Source organism: Nilaparvata lugens, chromosome X, assembly GCF_014356525.2.
Source record: "Nilaparvata lugens isolate BPH chromosome X, ASM1435652v1, whole genome shotgun sequence".
NCBI classification, from domain to species: domain Eukaryota; kingdom Metazoa; phylum Arthropoda; class Insecta; order Hemiptera; family Delphacidae; genus Nilaparvata; species Nilaparvata lugens.
In genome coordinates, this window is record NC_052518.1 from 1,233,620 (window position 1) to 1,249,938 (window position 16,319).

Below are 16,319 nucleotides of genomic sequence, written 5' to 3' on the forward strand. Positions count from 1 at the left end.
AAGCTCATGTGGTGGGAATAATCCGCAATAAAAAAAGCTTCAGTTCAATTTCGGTTTCTTATGAGAACTTACCATGAAAGCGTTGACATCTTTGGTTTGTTTGAGCTTTGCAAGTTGGGACTCAAAAGTACTGTATGTCACTGCACGCCTGTCCTGATAATCAAGTACCTTGTCGCAGAGAACTGAGATTTTCATACGATTTTCTTTTACTTCATCCTGAAAAAAAACTGGATTATCTCTCTTCCAAATATAATATATATTTTAATCATTCCTATTATTGTATAAATAAAACAATGTAGTAGAGAAGTTGATATTGTGGTAATTATTCATATTGAATAAAAAAGACTTAGAAATTGTCAAAAAACACAGATTTATTGATACTTAGAAAGACCGGTTTCGGTTATCACACCATTGTCAATCTCTGTTCATATTGACAATGGTGTAATAACCGAAACCGGTCTTTCTAAGTATCAATAAATCTGTGATTTTTGACAATTTCTTAGTCTTTTTTATTCAAAACAGTGTTTCATTTTATTGTTTAAAACAGAAACTGCATTTTTTGGTTGAATGATGTCACTTAAGAGAAATAATTTAAGAAACATTTTCAAATCTATAAAAACGATTTGATATTAGTTTAGAGAGCCGAGAATAATAGATAACTAAGACAAAACTTGGTGAATATTGTTGTTACATTGGATGATTTTCAAAGAACTTCATCTGGCTTTAGAGGTGAGAATACGCTGTTCAGCTCTGTGAAAATCGTCACCCTAACAACTTGTCTGAGTTATGATAAATTATGTGATCAGATTTTGAAAAAAATACCATCGTATTTATTCATTTTTAATAGAGGCAACAGGTAAGAACACTGATACGGCTCCTGAACTCTAAACAAAATCTTGAAATACAATAAAAATTCAAACATAAGTTACGACACAATTTATATGATATAAAAGTGATTAAAAGATAAATGTAAATCTATATTGTCGTTTGTACAATCGCTCTTATAACAAGATTCTATTATTGTATGTAGGGCAACAGAATAATTTATTCAAAGTTGAAATCAAACAAAGCGTGCCTTGAATATCATTAAAGTTATTTTATTAGTTGAATACCAGGAGTCTCTGAAAACTTCCAACAATAAATTTACTAATGCAGTTGGTGTTGATCTCTAATAGTTAGGCCAAATAAAAGATAATTTATTACCTTAGTAATGGAGAAATCCAGTCGAACGTATATGATCACCATTAGAAACAGCAAATACAATACTGTTGCAACAAGAATTGGTTCTTGAAACAAGAGCACTCTTGGGAACACATAGTTGATCTGAAAAGATATATCGACATTATTAATAATGATAATATCATGTGGTAGAGAGAATGGTTGAGTTCAAAGCCACTGATCGGTGAGTGAACGATGAGAACGGTGAGTGAACGTGGCTCTGAACGAAGCACTGTTAGGTCGTTGAACGATGCATAGACTCACATGCAGTGCTAGTATAGTTGGAATTGAAATCGGCCATTGAGGGGACAATCTGAAAGATTATTATATACTAAAGATCTAGAAGATTTTTGTAATCAACAACAAATCAACAGCAAATACAATACTGTTGCAACAAGAATTGCATCATCTTGTTAGAAATTAAAATTACTGCTATATTGCTACATTTTCTTTCAAGGTGGCGGATTTTGGCGTCAGGATACTAGCCGAGTTTCCATTCTGTGATCACTAATCTGTGATGAGGTTTTTTACTGAACGTAAAAAAACACAATGGAATTTATCAGTGGCTTTGAACGCAAACAATGTAAATTAAATGCTATCATGCAAGTAGAAACAAGATTGTATATTTTTGATAGTTGAATTATTTGATTATTATAAGCACTGCCTCTGCTCTTACTACCAAACAATCAAGTTTTGAATATTTACCCAATGAGGGTGGCCACTAACGTCAAGTGTGTCGAACATGTGTGAACGGACATGCCTTCGAACAAAAAAGACATTCACAGCTGTTTGACAGCACATTCTAACTTGAAATAAACAACCAATAATAATAATAAAGAAACAACAAAAAATCGAAGCTACAAAAACCCAACCTCAAAAAAATTTGTTCGAAGCCTTTCGTTGATTACACAACATGTGTGTTCACACATATGTTCAACGCACTTGTCCTGTTGTTAGTGGCCATCCTAAAGGTGCATTTTCGTTTGTGCGTAAATTTCTGCAGTCGACGACGACAAGCATTGTTGACATTCATATTTTCCAAATTTCAAGTGTGCTAAAACAGCTGATTTATTAATCAAGAATCAAAACATTTCTAATAATACAACATATTGCCATTTAAAAGTATAAAATAGTTATTTGTGCAACAAGTGCGCAAAGTGACAGTTTGCTGCACCGAAAGAAACGTTTACGCACGAGCCGTAGGCGAGGGCAGAATGGTTTCTTGAGTGCAGCAGAGGAACTTTGCTCACGTATTTCACATTAAATTTTTCCTACAGTTACCATTGAATATGAGAAGTGATTGATTATGGGTAAAATGATGGCTGAAATCCATAAAATGTTTGTCTGTATAATTTTGTTATTAATAACAACTTTAATTCATTTTAAACTTGATAATCCAATTGAAAATTAATAATCGATAATTTATTCAAATTGAAAATTAAATTAATCCAATTAATTTGAAAATTTGAATAATTTTGAGTGAATCTTGATTTCTAAATAATTTTTCAACCAATCAATTTATGAATGAAAAAAAATATTATTTGAAATAATGAATAATTAATAATATTCAAAATGTATAATTTAATGAGTTCTCATTTTTATTTATCTGAGAATCAGAAAAAATATAGATAGAACAAATTCGCATTCAAAATACACGCCAACAATGTCAACAGCTGATTGGGATGGCTGCAAGATAATACACAAAGTATTAAGAGTACGCAAAGTAATACTTTGCGCACTAGAGCGGAAAAGTGATTCTTTGCGTTCTGTAATCAGTGCAGGAATGGTCACTAATCAAGGTACCTGTAGGAAAAAGTATTAACTCAACCTCCCCCATTAAAACATGATTGAAGATAATCTTTCAAGTTATTTAGACAAATTGAAATCTACCCAATCTAAGATTCTCACCCTGTCGTGGGAGACAACGGCATTTACGCACAAACGAAAATCCTGCTTAAGGTGAATTTGGAATAAATGAAGGTTAAGAAAAGCTGTCTTCACGAACAGGAATTTAAACGGAGCTTAATTACTGATTGAAACAACCACAGTGTTAAAAATTCGACTGAGTCATTGTCAATATTGTAGAACCGTTCCATAATTGAATAAAAACACAAATATGTTGTCAAATTCTACACAGTTGTGTAGAACTGTGTAGAATTTGACAACATATTTGTATTTTTAACCACAGTTGAAAATATTTCTCTTTGTGTTTGGCTATATATACGGTATATATTAATTGATGAAATGCCAGATAAATGAAAAAATTGATTAGAGCTCCTTACCTCGAAATCCTGAATATGATGTTCAACCAAATTTTTCAATTTTAGAGAAATCACAGGCTTGCCCTTTGTATCAAGGTAGGTGTAGTGGTAGGAGTTTGGAAGTCTTTCAACAGGGTACGGAGTACTGAGTCTAATCTTATGTGCGCCCTCTGGTAAAATTACTTTGGTAATCGCTCCATCAATAATCATGTCATCGAATATGTGATCAACAATTCGCATTTTCAGTTTGTAATCATCACCTTAAAAATGTGGAAAAAAATTATTCTCACGAAAATTTATGAATATATCAAACATATCAATACACAGTATATTTGAATTGAGTTTATTTCGCCAAATTATATATGATAATAATATTTAAAAAGGGCACAAAATGCCGTGTCTAACGCTTGAAAAACTGAGAGTTCAGTTGAAGACAGTGCTTTTATTCGATTCAGGAGTTTTTCAGTTGCTTTAGTTCACGGTGATTTTTCGTAGACCTTCGAGAGTATTATATGTTACAATCTGTTTTATAAATGCACAATTCAAGTTGAATAATTTAAATGATTGACAAGTCCATATACCCCTTTGAGAGGTGGTCAGTGGCTGCTGAATTATCTATCTATCTCTCTATAATGCATGCAGCACAACGTAACAATTATGTAAAATGAAACTTAGAGGTGCGTACAGACTTTCGCTCTGCTCCGCAACCGAACGTCACTCGAGCAGAGCGATTGATGATCGACCGGGGAGCAAGAGTGGAACGCGAGAACAGCTAACATCTCCCGTAACGTTCATGATTGGTGCGTGTACAGAGCGGAGGCGGAGCGATGGCGGAACGAGGGCGGAGCTTGCGCGGGGCGGGTTGGAGGCGCGTATATCTGTACGCAGCTTAAGACATCATGACATAAGGAGTAATACAATAATAATATTATATTTGTAAACACGATGTGCCTACACCAATTATGTGAGGGCAACCAACTATTATAACAAAAGAGAACTGGTTAACTAGAACTTTAATTAATGAATCTTTAACATATATATACATTTAAACAAAACAAGATTAATTTTATTATGAAACATTATTCATATTAATTTTATGGGGAAAACACTCGCTTGCAGCTAATTATGATTCAATCTTTGTGGTTATGAAAATTTTAAGAACAAGGATTCAGTAGTCACCTACCTTTTTGAAAAGGCTTCCCCCTTTGGCATTCACTGGTTTAATCGCGACTTTAGTATTTTAAAAGAACAAATATTAACTGAACCAATGAATAGGCTCAGAACCCGTCTCCCTTAACAATACAATTATTTTTAAACTGCCTGATCTGTGACAGAATAACTGTATTATAAAACGAAACGAAATCTAGCCTTTTTCACTGGATCAGCCGGACTTAACTCACAGTCCTAACGAACGAGCTCACTGGCCAAAAGTTAAATTTTGGGTATTAATATAAACTCAGTCAATGCCAAACATGAAAGCCATTTCAAGTACATATTTTTATCTGTCGCAGAAGCGGCACGTTTGTTATTAGAAACAAAAGAGAAGCTACGTTAATTTTGACAACAAATGAAATAAACAATCTTTCTGTCGATGACAAAGATTGTTCAAAGACAAAAACACTGTTCATTGAACTTTTTTAATTTTAAAACTCTAAAATCCTGATCAATATGAGACAAATATATATGTCCCATATGACCAGGTGACCTAATATAATAGTGGTACATCTTATAAGAAATAATAAAGATTGGTATCTATTAATAGTGTTATAAATAAAGAGCTTTAGACTATTGTAGTTTAGCCTTAGATGTGAGAACATTGCACTGCTTAGCAAAGTATCTGAACCCTAATAATGAAATAATAATTGCCCACATAGGCCTAATAGGCCTGTTCGTAGGTCAATGAGTTCAGAACTACTGTATAATATGTTTTATTCTACTGAAAGTATTTTATGTTATTTAATAATAATAATAATAATATAACACACACACTCAGACACGTTGAATACGGAGCAATCACAATGGCAAAGGATATATCCATGAGAAAAGGGTCTACACTTGACAGTCGGTTGACAAAGAGAGAAAGGGAAAAAAGAGGAAATTGGGTAAGGTTAATTTAGTGTTGGTAGGCAGATTGTAGCAGCCTCTCACATTGATCTACATCCATAGTCTTCAGCCAGTTTGAAACGATTTTTTGTATTTGGATATTTTATATATGCCCGGCTGACTAATTTCATGAGGAATATCATTCATAATGGTGTGACACAGAAATGATATATTCCTATCGCAAGCTGAGCGTAAGTTACGCGGGAGACCCGGGTGATGAAATCGGGCATGCCTAGTAAAATGAGGGTGATTAGACTTTTGAATTGAAGTATATTTTATTCTTAAACATGTACAAAAGAACTGCCTTGATGAAGAGTTGCCTAATTCTGAAAACATCAAAAGTCAGGAACAACTGGTCGGATGGAAATCTTCTGCAAAGGCCAAGGCCAGATTTTATAATTGTTTTCTGGGTGACTGATAATTCAGGTTTTATATTCATACTTAATAGGGAAAAATTGGGGTGACATTAATTTTGTTCTGTATTTCAAATTGTGAAGTATTTCAGTAATTATGGTATTTTACCTTGAAACATAATGAAACAGAACCTTTTAGGTAATGTTAATCTAATTTTATAGGCAATCCCGAAAATTGTAACACAAATTGATTACAAAAATATATCTAATTAAAATATAATACAAAAATATATAAATGTATTTTTATAAAAATAAATCTAATTTTATAGGCAATCCCAAAAAACTGTAACACAAATTGATTACAAAAATATGTTTGGCAGTCTCACACTACTGCCCTTGCCATTCTCATATTCACAAATTATAGCCTGAATAAAATAAGTTCACTGCTGATATTACCGAAAAAATAAACTTTCCTGGAAACCTTCAATTTTAGTAAATTTTGTTCAATGAGTGAAAACATCGGAATGTGGTTCCGACTAAATATCTGATGAGAAAGGATCGCTTTATCGGAAGTTTGTTTAACTATTAAACCACTCTAATTAAAGTATTTTCGCATTTATAATAATGTGTATCAATTGAGTCAGCTGATGGTTTAAACTACAATTTTAATTCAAAGAGAAATCATATTCAAAGAAATACACTATTGGATATACATCACAATTTCGAATGAATCAACATGTACACTAATATGATCAATATTAGTCAATCACACTTGGTCAAAATATATATTGTACAATATAATCCTTATGATACTAAATTGTGAAGATAAAATCAATACTGGACGTTGTGTCATAAGTTTTACCTAAGTTGTAGAGATATTCATAGCTGGGAACATTGTACCCAAGAATATAGTGTGCTTTCCACCCTCCAAACAGAGGAAATCTTGGTCTCAGATCCAATTCTACAGAGTCACTCAGAATTCTCATGTGTGATGTAGAAATGTTACCAATTTCATCCCTGTAATACACGCTTGATGCAGCAGCTGGAAGAATAGTCTGGAAATGATACAATGTTTTGTTAGTGAGTCCTTTCAATACAATGTACGAGGATGGTTCCAGAATTAGGTTTTCAACTATATTTTCTTAATTTTTTACAACTCGGTACCTGGCAGGAAAAGGCTGACATTTTATTTATTTATTTCAATGACAATTACAAATCATAATTATAATAAATATAATATGATCGGGTGAAGACAACAGGCATAGCCCAAAACTGTCTTCTCCCAAATTTTTACAAACAAAAGTTTCAAAAAAGAATAAGGTTAAGATTTCACTTTCACTTCAAAAAGTCCAATTTCCACTTCAAAACTAATGACTAAACTAAAAATTTTGAATTTTGATATTTAAAAACTGATTAAAAACAAAAATTTTCATGCAACTTCAACCAATCCAGGTTTAGTGACAGTGTTGTGAGATTTTCATGCGGTTATCTATTTATTTTAAGTAAAAAAACTAAACAATTGTCAAAAACCACAGATTTTATAGCAAAATCTGTGGTTTTTGACAATTTCTTAGTCTTTTTATCTAATATGAATAATTACCACAATATCAACCTCTCAACTACACAAAATCAAATCAAATTTTATTGGCTTACAAAAAATTTTCACAAATGTGAAAAACGTTTTCACAAACGCCACGTGTGATGTTTAATACCAGTCAGTGTAGATCTTCATTTCTGATAGGTTTTCCTATAGATTTATCTAGTGGAATTTGAAATATTGTTTCCAATTGTATAAATAAATAAAGTTTAAAATTCTCTTTTATTATATGTTATTGTATTTTGATAATTAGTTTTATTTACTTATATATAATTCTTATGTAATCTTATTACATAATATTTAATCTATTTTCTGTTCTTATGTAAATTTGTCTTCTTTTGTAAAGGGTTGTGTGGCAGAGAGGACCAGGAGTCCTAATTCCGCCCTAATAAGGAGGCATATAATCAATCAATCAATCAATCAATCATCTCCTGTCGGTGACGGCACTCATCTGAGGGTTAACTCCTGTTTTGGGAAAGAAACCTGCCTGGTGTGTGGCTATTGCTGGTTGAGCAACTTGAGTACCCGGCTTCTTTGCTCCCGTTTCAGGAAATACCCTTGTCTTAAACCAGACACAAAATTTGGAAAAATGTCCAAAGTATACTAGATCATTTTCCTGACAATTAATCAAAAGATTAATTGTACTACATTCTTTCAAGATCAAGTAACTCGATGATGGGAACCCTCTGAAATGAATATGATATCAAAAAATTATTTATTTAGAGTATGGTATTTTTGTCAGAATTAAGAAAATTTCACACTGTAATAAGTGCACGTAAAATGTTGTAATGTACTGTGTATTGCCTGGGGACTGGCTACAGTGAAGTTAGCCTCGCTCAGGTAGGCACGTCTCTCACATTCAAATATAATGTGGTGCACTGTCTGCTCCATCGCCCCACAGTCACATAGTGGTGAGTCTGCAAGTCCCCATTTCAAAAATGATGCATTGCATCTCCCATGTTGGGTTCTAATTCTTTTAAGCGTCACCAAGATGCGCCGGGGGAGCTGAACCAGGAGGCCCAATGCCTGAGAAATAGCTCTCCGGTATTCCTGGGGGGCACTTCCTTTCTCAATCCAAGGTGGCCGTCCACTGGAACCGTTTTCGTCCGAACTAGCATCGGCCGAGAACTACCCAACTCGTCCGAACGATCCCCAAACAAAGAAAGGAATAGATGCTCATCCATTGCAACCGGTTCATACGGCCGTGCACGGCCGATCAATTTTTCGATCCGAATTGAATGGGATTTTCCGGCTCTATCCGGCCGAAGTAGCTAGTCGAGCTGAGACAGCAACTAGAGTTCCTAACCTAAAATTGTTTCACAGTCTTGTTTGTTTTTTTGAAGTTGTTCTGTGTCATAAAGATGTTTTACAAGCATTGTTCTATTTCAATGACGGCTGAAAATTCAACACATCATCATACTCTATAATTGTGTCATAGCGTTCATCCTCAAATAACCCTCCAAAGTCATCAAACAATATCATTTCAAGTTTTTAAGATAAAATTCTTCTACTTTTGTTGATATTTAGTTAATAAATGAATATTTAATAATTATTTTTGTATGATGATATGAATAACTGAATCTGTGAATTTAAATAATAATAATAATAATTTTATTAATGGAGACAACAGGATAAACCCATTTTGCCTCCTTCACACAATACAATATTTTCAACACATTATACAATTTGGAATACAAGAAGATAAAAAAGAAGAAATATACAATTATATGAAAGAATACAAATAATCATTGAAGTAAACAATAATAATTGATTATAAGAATAATTACTAAACAAAATAGAATCAAGTAATATTAAAAAGAGAAAAAAAGAAGAAGAAAGAATGAAGAGAGAAAGGATGTCTGTGTAAAACCAAGAATGAATAATCAAATTAATAATAATAGAAATTTTATAAAATTAGTACACCAATCACAAAAAGACAGATCACATGCTACCAACCAAGTTATATGAGATCTTACGGAATTTGGAGGGGGAGAACCAGAAGACGTCTAAGTGTTCCGAACAATGATTAAAGATTCTCTGAGCTCTATTTAGAGGAGAGTTATAATGACTTACGGTTCTAGAGCGCGCTATATCAAATGAAAAACCAGAACGGCGAGCAATGGTATTGACATATATATTAATTTTTGATAGCAAATGGGATGAATCAATTTTATTATTTAGTAAATTATAAAGGAAAATAAGTGATTTGACATCGCGTCTTACTTTCAATGAAGTAAAATCGAACTCATCTCTAAGTGAATTGGAAGGATAATCAAAAGGACAAAAGATATTATGTTTCCTGTAATAAATGCATCTCAAAAATTTGTTCTGTAAACGTTCCAGTAGGTAAATCTGTTCATTATAATATGGATTCCAAATTTCACATGCATATTCTAACAGGCTTCTCACAATTGACTTATATAGAAGGTTGTGAATTTAAACAGTTATTTGAATGTGTTGGGGAAATTATGAGTTTGCCTATTTTGTTTCTAACACCAAAAAACTAAGAGAAAAAACTGAATTCAAGTGGAAAAATGTAGAAAATTCTACTGATGTGGAATTAAAAAGTAGAAATAATTGTGTTATAATATATTGATATTGTGACTGTGGAATGTAATAAATAAATAATTGATGATTAGTAGGCACTTTCAAGTAATATAATCTCATCTAAATCCATTCGATGGATGGAATCTTACACACTTTGTAAATAAACACACAAAGAAGAATCACTTTCCCTACTAACTAGCTTGCCACTTCACTTTCTGGCATCCAGCCAACTACTGAATTGGACTGACGAAAACGGTTCCAATGGACGAACGTATTCGGCCGAGTTGACGGCCGGCAGATTCTACCGATCCAACGGCCGAACGGATCGGTTGAATACGGTTCCAGTAGACGGTTACCCTTATGGTCAGAGAGAACCTCCCGTTTCTTAACTGCTCTACCATCCTGACCGCTGGCCTTCTAGACTTTAGCTCCCTTCTTTATAAATCCGGAATGTCCTGATGGATGGGGAGTAGATGATTGGAGCAAATCCTTTCATAGAGCCGAAGTAGAGCTTGTGCTCTGCGAAGAGGAGGTGGGGGTATGCTGCTGAGCACAGGGAGCCAGGAAACTGGAGTGGATCGTGAGGCTCCCGAAATTATGCACATTGAATTGTTCAGTTGCACATCTACAACGTTAGTGTGACAACTGTTGATCCAGGAAGAGGCGCAGTAGGTTAGCCGTCCACTGGAACCGTATTCAATTCGGCCGTTGGATCGGACGAATCTACTGGTATTTAATTCGACCGAATATGGTCGTCCATTGGAACAGTTTACTTCAGTCTAGTTCAGTAGTTGGCTGGTTGCCAATTATTGAATTAACTACTATCATAGCCACCAAAATTTTTCATAAACAATGATTATATGGAGATTTTGAAAATTGAATAAACAGATATCCACTAAATTGATTATTCATTACAATAATCTTACCTTCAGATTATTCATACCTATTTGTTCAGCAATCTTTGTCTACAGATTCTTTTGAACATCTCGACGATGATATCTTTTGTCTCGCTTATCCCACAATGGAATAATTAGTGTGATCATCACGTAAAATTAGATTGCTCGAAATTAGAGTGGCATATTTTGATTACCTTGAAAGATTTGACACTGGAAATGCCGCTTTGAACCTCTCGTTGATACTCGTAACGCGAGAAAGGCCCAGTCAGTTGAGCTCCAGTATGCAGAAGGTCTATTGTTTCCTCAATGGCAATATTTCCCCAATGCGATACCTCTATTGTTCTTTCCAAGTTGGTAACGCTTAAGAACGGAGAGTTATTCTCATAGTGTAAATACATACGATCCTGGAAATTTGAAAATAATTGAATGAAAAAGACTAAGAAATTGTCAAAAAACCACAGATTTATTGATACTTAGAAAGACCGGTTTCGGTTATTACACCATAAAATTGTCAATCTCTGATAAACTAAAACTAAATACAAGAGTAGCAGAATTTATACTAGTAGGAGAGTACTGCTATTGGTCAAGGGCATGAACGCCTGCCATTGGCCCAGTTAGACAGTCTCCTCCCACTCAACGGTGTCAAATGGCGGCTTAAGCAACAGACTCGCCATGATAACAAAATTTACTTTCAGTACAAAATAAGAACCAAGAAAACAAGTGTGAAAGATAATAAAACAAATATGTAAATGGAAAAACTATTGACTAATGTATGCTTACAATGCTATGATAAAACTAAATTCGTAGTGTTGTATTGGTTGAAATAAATCTGGTCATTTAAACTATACTGGGAATTTTCCTTAATTACTCTTGTTATTTCTAAAGCCTCTAGAATATTCAAAGATTTGCCTTTACATGCAGAAACTCAACATTCTCCTCAACTGTGAACTTGTGATTATTTGTTATCAAATGTTCTGCAAAGTTAGATTCCCCATTTTGTTTATTCCAATCTCTGATGTGTTCTTTAATTCTAATTTTGAAACTTCCACCAGTTTGACCCACATAACAAGCATTACAATCACCACATTTAAGTTTGTACACCCCACTTTTATCCCAAATATCAATTTTGTCTTTACTCCAGCTAAATAGACTATTTAAAATCGGTTTGGTCTTGAAAGCAACATGAAATCCATTCCTCTTCAATTCCCTACCTATCTTATCAGATACAAGGCCTAAATATGGGATTGTTATCCAAGTCTTCTCCTCACAGTTTGAGCCTACAAAGCTAGAATTGATTGAAATTTGTCTGTTAATTTTACTCAATAATCTATCCACCATACTTTCTTCATACCCATTTGTGACAGCTATCTGTTTAATTTTAGTGATCTCAGTATCAAAATCATGATGACTCATAGGTATTGTTGGTGCTCTATAGACCATGCTATTGAAAGCAGCAAGTTTGTGAGAAATAGGATAACAAGAATGAAGAGGAATGATAACATCAGTAAGGGGTTGGTTTTCTGAAAATAGAAAACTTGTGAAAACCAATGCTATGATATATTCTTAAATCTAGAAAATTCAATACACATGGTCTTTCTAAGTATCAATAAATCTGTGGTTTTTTGACAATTTCTTAGTCTTTTTCATTGAATATGAATAATTACCACAATATCAACTTCTCAACTACACAAAAATTGAAAATAATTATTATGTAGTCAAGAAGAATGACTGCAAGAGGCTTCTAACATAAAATAAAAATCAATAACAATAAATAAACCACAAGAGTTTTTAAATTCAATGTTGAATCAATAGAGGAAAAGAATGTATACAGAGTGTTCTGGAAAAAGGTGACCTCTAAATATTGAGGGTGCCTTATAATATAAAGAGTCGACTGTAAAATAACATGTTTGAAATACGGTATAAAGTTACCTATTGACTATAAGCTATTATAAATGATGCTCTGAAGAAGGTGCCCATAAGTCAGTGCGTGATTCCTCACATCAAAAGAAGAAAAAAATGTTCTAATTAACATAGGTCCGAAAATGCTTAGTTACCAAGTTATACAGAGTGGAAGATTTTGTCTGAATTTCTGTGCCCATGCCGAAACGAAGCCCTACGGGTATTTGTTGGCTGTTAATTAAGATGTACAATTTAGCGTACTTTATGTAAAATGAACTGAAAAATTGAATAAAACCGTTTCCAGACCAGTAGCTACAGTAATTATTAAGATATGTGAGGAAAATAGACAAAATCTGTTAAGTTCTCTATTTTTCCATGCGTTTTGTATGTAATTAAGGATTATTTTTTCAAGGTTGCGTTTGTCTATTATAGACTCATTCTACATCTTTCTCTTCGAAATTAAATTTTCTACAAGTTTTGTAAAAAAATATTCTGTGTTTATTGTACATTTAACATAGTAAATCTGCTTCAAACCTTAAAAGAACTTGTTTTTCGGGACCAAGTTTCGCGTATTTCATAATATCTTGAAAATTACTGTAGCTACAGGTCTGGAAACGGTTTTATTCAATCTTTCAGTTCATTTTACATAAAGAACGCTGAATTGTACATCTTGATTAACAGCACACAAATACCCGAAGAGCTTCGTTTCGGCAGGGGAACTGAAATTCAGACGAAATCTTTCACCCTGTATAACTTGGTAACCAAGCATTATCGGACCTATGTTAATAAGCACTTCTTTTCTTCTTCTGATGAGAGGAATCACGTCCTGAATTATGGGCACCTTTTTTCAGAACACTCTGTATATGCAACACAATAAGGACCAGACCATATTAAGCGTTTTCAGAGTCGGTAGGGAAGGACACTCTCAGATTGTCTGATTGGGTTGGCACCTGAAAAAAATCCGGTGTGGTACACTCACACAACTTTTCTTGCTCATATTTGAAACTACGATCAGACTTCTGTATATGTGTATATATAATTGTTTTCAGAGTACTTTTTCCTTTGTGTAAATTGTGAAACTCGATGATTTTTTTAGTCCTCATTTTTTTAAAGTCATCGAAGCAGCTGTTCTACAGATGAAATATCTCGACTATGTGTTCTTTTTATGAACTGCGCTACCTACCTACCTCATGCACGAGAAGGAGGTTTCTAAGTCCATTTATCAAGGATGGGGTGGACCCCCAATTAGTTTCCCAGAAAGGAGACTCATGCCAGTTGATGGAGCTGATAAAAAACTATACAGGGTATGAATTTGAAAAAAATCGGTCAAGTTATTTTTGAGAGAATCGTGAAAAACATGGTTTTTTAGTAATTATCCGCCTTTTTTCTCAAGAATATTACGGAGCTCCTGCAATTTTCTCAGAAATGAGACTCATGTCAGTTGATAGGGCTTATAAATAGCTATCCATGGTATAAATTTGAAGAAAATCGTTAGAGCCGTTTTCGAGAAAACCGTGAATAACATGGTATTTTAGTGATTATCCGCCATTTTTCTCAAGAATATTACGGAGCTCCTGAAATTTTCCCAGAAATGAGACTTATGTCAGTTGATAGAGCTTATAAATAGCTATCCATGATATAAATTTGAAGAAAATCGTTAGAGCCGTTTTCGAGAAAACCGTGAAAAACATGGTTTTTTAGTAATTATCCGCCATTTTGAATTCAATTTTATTGAATTTCTTATTGTCGGATCCTCATGGTATAAGGACCTTAAGTTTAAAATTTCAAGTCAATCGGTTGATTAGGAATGGAGCTATCGTGTTCACAGACATACACACATAAACACACATACACACACACACCCACACACACACACACACACACACAGACCAACACCCAAAAATCATGTTTTTGGACTCAGGGGACCTTGAAACGTATAGAAAACTTGAAATTAGGGTACCTTAATTTTTTTTGGAAAGCAATACTTTCCTTACCTATGGTAGTAGGGCAAGGAAAGTAAAAACGCTTTATGTGGTCTGGTTCTAAATGTCAATATAAAATGTTAGGTAGTATACATTAGTGCGACTTACATAAGAAAATGGCGGGATTTGCGAGTAGGGTCCGTAGGTGAAAACTGAGTCAGATTGCAAGACGGGTGGTAATTTGGAATATGTTTCGACATGTCTTGTTCCAATGGTCACCGTAGTTGTCTGCTTCAGCACTTGGTAGGGACTAAAAAAGTAATGATTCCCAGTAAAACGGACAAGTTGCTTCTCTTTTTGGGTGATTTTGGTTGGGAAAGAAGTCAGAGCATTAGTCAGGACTAGCTCGATCTCCACCTACAACAAAAAAAGTCATTTTTTAGCATATGAAATGCATATATTTTCCCAATCCAAGACAAATAAATTAATTACTATAAATATTATAGAATTAATACTCGGTGTTTATAAATGAATATCGGAATTTCAACTCTATATAATTATAACTCTATACATAATATTTCCACATTGAACTTCCATCTATTTTACAAAGGCAACAATCTACAAATGTTTGAAGCCTAGGTGATGATTAGGGTATTACTAAAATACAAACGTTTCTATAAATATAAAGAAAATAAAATTCTCAGTACCCTTTTTTTGAAATATTTTATCACTACATGTTTCGGACATTTATGCCATTTTCACTTCATATCACTTGAAAATGGCATAAATGTCCGAAACATGTAGTGATAAAATATTTCAAAAAAAGGGTACTGAGATTTTTATTTTCTTTATATTTATATTACAAGTAGCCCTATACAGAAAAGAGATAAAAAACGTTTCTATTTATGTTTATTTCATGAATGGTCCAATGGAGAGAATAGATTATGAGTGAAGATAAAACCACAGCGAACACACGATGTTGTAAGTTCAAATGTTGGATAGCGACTGAAACTGCAACATATTTCAAGGGTATTTATGTGTGGTTATGAAACTTAAGATACTAAGTCTAGTACTTGTTTATAATATTATTTAGAGGAAACGCATGTTTTTCGAACCGATAGTACTCGGCGATGGGAGGAGGTACATAAATACCCTTGAAATATGTTGCAGTTTCAGTCGATATCCAACATTGGAACTTACAACATCGTGTGTTCGCTGTCGAGCAGTATTTTAGAGACAATGAATCTGTCTGTAGTCACAGTGCATCGCTTTTCCGTCAATATTTTAGAGTTGTACGTCGAGGTGCAGTGTCTGATCGAAATACTGTACTCCGATGGGTTGCAGCGTTTAAAAATACTGATTCTGTGATGAAAAGTAAACCACCTGGTCTCCTCTGTTCAGTTTGTGCACCGGAAAGTGTAGACCGAGTCTGAACGGCAGTTGTTACTAGTCCTAAAAGATCGACTAGACGACATGGTCTCAGGACTAGACGACACTGACTCGGTCTACATTTTCTGGAGTAA

At 33.9% G+C, this 16,319-nt stretch overlaps 1 protein-coding gene across 1 annotated transcript in view; it reads right to left on the reverse strand.

Annotated features, from left to right (window-relative positions):
- LOC111045068 overlaps positions 1-16,319 on the reverse strand; it is a 32,013-nt gene that overhangs the window by 5,801 nt on the left and 9,893 nt on the right. The window contains exons 5-10 of the mRNA XM_039441414.1: positions 14,965-15,213; positions 11,170-11,379; positions 6,798-6,990; positions 3,501-3,739; positions 1,204-1,323; positions 73-216 (exon numbers count right to left, since the gene is read on the reverse strand). Of these exons, the coding sequence (XP_039297348.1) occupies positions 73-216; positions 1,204-1,323; positions 3,501-3,739; positions 6,798-6,990; positions 11,170-11,379; positions 14,965-15,213 (1,155 nt within the window). The remainder of the gene's footprint in view (positions 1-72; positions 217-1,203; positions 1,324-3,500; positions 3,740-6,797; positions 6,991-11,169; positions 11,380-14,964; positions 15,214-16,319) is intronic.